The sequence below is a fragment of the Polypterus senegalus genome, chromosome 6 (genome assembly GCF_016835505.1).
Source record: "Polypterus senegalus isolate Bchr_013 chromosome 6, ASM1683550v1, whole genome shotgun sequence".
Lineage (NCBI taxonomy): Eukaryota > Metazoa > Chordata > Cladistia > Polypteriformes > Polypteridae > Polypterus > Polypterus senegalus.
Window position 1 is genome coordinate 180,050,729 of NC_053159.1, and position 6,000 is coordinate 180,056,728.

At 40.5% G+C, this 6,000-nt stretch overlaps 1 protein-coding gene across 2 annotated transcripts in view; it reads right to left on the reverse strand.

Moving 5' to 3' along the window:
- Window positions 1-1,724, reverse strand: part of ola1 (Obg-like ATPase 1) — a 164,116-nt gene extending 162,392 nt beyond the window's left edge. Inside the window, exons 1-2 of one of the 2 annotated variants that reach the window (XM_039757650.1) lie at window positions 1,586-1,724; window positions 864-961 (exon numbers count right to left, since the gene is read on the reverse strand). In XM_039757650.1, the coding sequence (XP_039613584.1) occupies window positions 864-961 (98 nt within the window). In that variant the 5' untranslated portion in view covers window positions 1,586-1,724. Of the gene's footprint in view, window positions 1-863; window positions 962-1,045; window positions 1,203-1,585 lie in introns of those variants that run through there. The other variant, XM_039757648.1, reaches the window with a different exon arrangement.
- Between the last annotated feature and the right edge of the window lie 4,276 nt (window positions 1,725-6,000).

The window sequence follows — 6,000 nt, forward strand, 5'->3', positions numbered from 1 at the left end:
CACATGATTTTCTAACTAGTGCAGCAAAAGGCAAGCAGTCCTTTTAAGGATAGCAAGCCACCTCAAAGAGCAGAAAATCCATCCATTGAGGCGCTTGACATCAACACTACAATACCTTAAGATTCTTGCATTACATTAGGTAGACTTTAGTTCTGAGTAGACTATTGTGGTAGCTATCACAGATGCTCCCCGTTACTAACCTTTAGAATATCCTCTTTCTGATTAACAGGTCAAGTGGTGGTACATCTGGGCCATCTTACATTTATTATTTTCTCCGGCCGTCTGGAGTTTTTTTTTGTTTTTTCTGTCCCCCCTGGCCATTGGACCTTACTCTTATTCTATGTTAATTAATGTTGACTTATTTTATTTTCTTACTGTGTCTCTTATTTTTCTATTCTTCATTATGTAACGCACTTTGAGCTATATTTTTTTGTATGAAAATGTGCTATAAATATAAATGTTGTTGTTGTTACAGTAAATGATGGGAGTGGCAGCCAGAATTATTGCATGATAGCAATCACAATTACAAGCATTTCCATGCAAGATTGAGTTGCCCTGAGACCCTACACAGGATAAGTATGTTAGGAAAATGGACGGATGGACGGTAGTGTACTGTTGATGCACAAGTAGGAGCTGGCTGGCTATTTTCACTGTTAAAGTGCGGCGTGGATGTTTTTCCCTAGTGTTATGCAATGGAGTGTTTCATCCAACCTTATGCATGTCAAACCTCTCCTGGACAGGTAACGAAAGGGAAAGGATAAAATCAATTTCTAACTAATTCCGGCTTAGCCTACTAAGAAGCACTTTCTGGCGTAAATAAAAGCAAATATCAACTTGCCAAGTTAGTTTCAGATCTTACATACCCCACATTAGGCAAGCCAACGATCCCGATCTTCAAAGATGTGCCGAATCGTCCAATAAGGGGAGGCTGCTTGGGTGCATCACCTTTCTTTGGAGGCATCTACAACAGCATAAAAAAGTTTATGAATACAGTATGTATAAAATTCTAAAACAATCCCTAATTGCCAACCTGGAAACAACGCACCTTCTTTGGAGCCATGGCATTATTCCAGGAATATTTTATAACAACAATAAACAATCTGTATTGACAGCAACATCAAACAAAATACATCAACAGTAAATCCAGTAAATGAAGGTATAATGAACAGATCTACATTATTAAAAAAAATGTGGCTTTCGATTTGCAGGAATATAAATAAAGCGTGTCTTTCTTGCAATCCGATCAGCTGCTGACAGAACTCATGGCTATTTTTGCAACTCACCCCCTCCCCCAGATTAGGAATCGTTTAACCCTCCACTACGGTTCCTTTTAAACACACCGCTATGATCCTGGGTTCGCTGCTGCATGGGTGTCACCCCAGAAATTCTAACAGAACTAACGTTTTTTCCATACAGCAAAGTATTAAAAAGTTGCAGCAGTGAAAACGAGGCCTGCTTTTCTCGAGCGATTTTCCCCAGCCCTGCGCCGGCAAACACATCAAGGGAAAGAGAAGCTGTGAGAATGACAAAAAACGCCCACCCAGCAAAACACTCCAAAAAAGAGGGGCTAATAGTGGAAATTCACCTTATTGTGCAGATGGTTTGGTTTGTTTGTTTGTTTATCTGTGTATTTATTTCCAATAAGGGGCTAAGAAAGCCTAGTACTGTTTAGAGCTGCACGCACTGCACACCACACTTCCTCAAGCAAGCAGCCGAAAGAGAAAGCTAACTCCCGCCCCTAAACGTGACGTACAGGCTTAATGCCAGCTAATTGGTTGAGATTTGAACGCCGGAAACGTACAGGAAAAAGCGCGTACAAGTCTCGGGAACGCGCACGTGAAAATTCCGTCTGACTGATCTTGACAAGTCAGGCTGCTTGTCGTGGTTGAATCGTGAGAACTTTAAGACTTAGAGAAGTAGTAACGTAAATATTTCTAAAGGTTTGCGGTACTCTTTGATAGTTTACTTCCTAAAGGCTTTTATAAAAATAACCCACTTTTAGGGGACAGCAGCACTAGTCGCCATATAGGAATCAGTCGTTAACTGGGCTCTAAACTACGAGTTTTCGTTCCAATCGTTTTCCCCCCTATTAATAGCCAAATATTAATGTCGATGTTAAATACTGTGTAACCACTATTTTAATTTTTCTTTATTAACAGCAGACAAATAATAATTTAGTGCAAGTCTGCGTCAGCGAGCATCTGCGGAGGAATAAAATTACAAAATGTATGCATGACTTAACATTAAGATGCCTTTGAGAGGTGCACAGGAACAGTAGTCATCAATGGACTGAGTTAAGTATTTATTTTTTAGAACCTTCTCAATCCATTGAGGGTTGCCGGAGCCAAAGTTTGAAAACCATCCTGGACAGGATTGTAGTCCCATCAACCAACTACCCACGCATCCTGTTTTCACATACAGTGACAACTGGCAATTGACATAACCTAAATTAGAAAAAAATGAAAACTTTTGTAATTAATTCCTGCTTTGACTGAGCATATCAACCCACAAATGCAGTTTGCTGGTGTTTCATTGACTTGTATTGGAGATGTTTGCTGTTAGTGGCGGCTATTGGAAGCGAAAGAGAAAAATATACAAACTGGTGTAAACACCTCTTTTAACATGAGACGGGTATGCACGCCTGCCAGTACTTTTCAATGGGAGATTTTGTAATTTCAAAACTTTGTACAATGTAATCCGTTTGGAATATTTCAACAAAAAAAATAACTATCTTGACAAATTTCTTTGAAGATTAAGTTTTCCACATTTCAATAAAATCAGTGCATGGAGGCAGAGTTGTTTTATGAGGACAGACAGACATGGCTATTGCATTTGGTGCTTCTTGTATTATATGTGAAAGCACCTAAAAAAGGTTAGGTATTTCCACATTGAAAACAAAAAACAAGGTTAAATACAACACATTTTGAACGTATGGCCTTCATCAGTTGTGAAAATGAAAAAAAAAAGCATGTAACACATTTAGGAGGACAAAGAGGGAATAAAGGAAGGGCAGATTAAAGAAGTAAAGGTGTGAGTAGGTGTGAAAAAGCTGTCAGAGAAGAAGAAGGGATAAATTAAAAAGTTCATCTTTGTTTTTAACAGTCCAAACGTGCCTTCTGAAAGGATTTGTTAGACATCTCCCTTTGTCACCAATGTAGATAGGTGGCTTGACACTTCCTACAAGAAATGCATTAAAAAAGATTTCTAGACAGGCAAGAGGCCTGTTCTTTAATACTGAATTTATTAGATGTCCAGATACAAAGAGTATGGTTAGTGAAATTTTTGCAAGTGACACAGCAGATCCTGTTACAGCTAGAGGTTCCCGGTGAGAACTGTGGCTTTCCTCTTTGTGAGAGGAAGACAATAATAAAATGTAAAGTGAGCCAGTAGATCCCATTTGCACTTTAGTCTTTCATATACTATTTGTTTCAATAAGATACTTGAAGAGAAAAAAGTGAAAATCTAGATAGTGATGGGGGGTTTAGTAGGCGTTTTGGGGCAAAATCAGTTTTAGAAAAGACTGGTTTTGAAAGATTAGGGCACTAAAATGACATCAAATTAACTTACAGACCACGTTACAGATTGGTTAGAGTGAAAATGGTGGCCCTCCAGGACTGTTTTAGACCCCAGATTAGATTGATCATCTATTGCCTTGATTTGCATTTCTTTATTGTTTGTCAGTGAAGGAGAAAACAATTACACAAGTTGTGTCTCAGGTAAGTAACTCGATTCAGGGTAGCACTCACAACAGAAATTAACCAGAGTCCACAGACAAATCCAATTAACAACTCCTTTATTTCAAGCATGAGCCTCAATATAAAAGAACTGTCTGATGCAATCAAAGTACCATTGGGTATACTCTATACCAACCTCTTAAATGCCCAAATAAAGGTTCTTTTTATAAACAGACAACACAACCAAGATGTCCTGTCCCACACAAGTTAATTATCACTAAGGCAAAACAAGAGTAGTAAGTGGTTACTAATTAAGAAAGTGACTAGAATAAAAACCTACAGCCCTCCAGGATGTGAGTATTACACCCCTGCTTTAGAACATTGTAGGCCCACAGTTTAGTGAAAGTTTTGTATCAACTGATGTTACAGTTAGAGATTCAAACTTTCAGAAATACTGCTAGGACATATATAAATATCTAAAACAGCATACATTGTGAAAATTAATCCACTAAATGATCAAAGAGTGCATTTCATGAGAATGGATACAAAAATGAAGTAGACAAACAGTACTGCCTAGGGACTGTAGATCTGGCAACCTGGTCACTCTATAAAGTCTAGGGATGATAAATATCAGACGAGACAGACAGGTATGCAGAGCAATTTTTTGAATCACGGGCTGCGCTTGCACCACATTCTCATTTTTCAAAGTGGAAAGCCACAACAAAATACAAGATGAAGGGCTTTGTGTCATTACAAATAGAGATGGGACTGCACTGGTGATATAACTTCTTGGAGCATTGCTCCAAATGTGCTTTGTCCCCTGGTGGCTTTGGACAGGTTATGCCGCGTGATAGGTACGTGCTGCTGCAAAGTTTTATTCACTTCTGTGATAATCAGAAGTAAATCCTAAGGGGTGAGCCAGGCTATAACCCCATGTATATAGTTCAGCCCCTGCTTGACATTGTAGAACCAACATCTATATATATATAATTCACTAAGGGCACGCAAGACACTGAGCGCAAGCAAGACAGAGCCCTGCCCACCAACTCTAAACCTCCTACCGCGTTATGGGATACGCACGACAGAGCCACGCACGCCAACTGTAACCGTCCTCCCGAGTCCAGTGTCACTCTCGAGTTATGCAACAACTCACCAAACACAGCCTCAGTCGCTTTCGTCAGTGCAAAAGTCCACATGCACCTCTGAGCCACGTTGACTTTACACCACACGCAAGACAGAGAGCCCACGATCGCCAACTCACAGAGCCCCGCCCGCCAACTCTAACTAAGGGCAAGCAAGACAGAGAGCCACACCCGCCACACACAGAGACCCGCCCACCAACTCTAAGACCATGGGATACGCACGCATTTAGTGTATAAATGGATATCAAAATCTGTTGTATGTAAACGATACTGTTTAAAACGTTATTGTTTTTTCATCAGAAAACCCAGTTTCCACGTCCACCTTTATTAGTTTAAATGGCACTTTTACCACTTGCAATGGTCTATGTTTTTCGTAGCCTGCTACAGGAAGGTACTCTCTCGACCATTGGCATTGGTTTCACTCCTTGCTATTTTCGTTATACTGCGACGGTGGTTTCCTAAGCCTTTGTTATACTGAATTCCTTTCTCACTGTTTTCTGTTCCTATTCTTACACCGCCATATGCTACGGTAAGCTTCGGCTAGTATAAACAATTTTATCAGCCTGTACATGATTTGTCTGTGCATGAATCTATGATCTGCGGTGGGTTGGCACCCTGCCCAGGATTGGTTCCTGCCTTGTGCCCTGTGTTGGCTGGGATTGGCTCCAGCAGACCCCCGTGACCCTGTATTCGGATTCAGCGGGTTAGAAAATGGATGGATGGATGGATGGATGAATCTATGATAAAATACAAGGGACGCCTTTTTTTCTGCCAATATACAGTATGCCAGACAAGCCAACAACGTATGGCATAAAGGACTTTGTACTGGCAGAAGCAAACACTGGCCTCTACCTGAAAATAATCACATATGCAGGAAAGTATTTCTTTCAAAGAGAGAACTGTCCCTTGACAAGTCAGGTTGTGCTGGAGCTGCTTCAGGGCTATGAACATTTGGGTCATGTTGTGTACATGGACAATTTTTAAACATGCCCAGAATTGTTCATGGAGCTACAGAGCAGGGGAATTGGAGCTTGTGGCACAGTGAGGGTGAACAGGAGACACATGCCTTCACAGTTGAAGCCAGACAGGCTGAAGATGAAAAGAGGTGACAATACGGTTTTCATGCGGATGGAAAACTTGGTGGCAATGGCATGGCACGATGTCAAATGGGTGACTTATCTCTC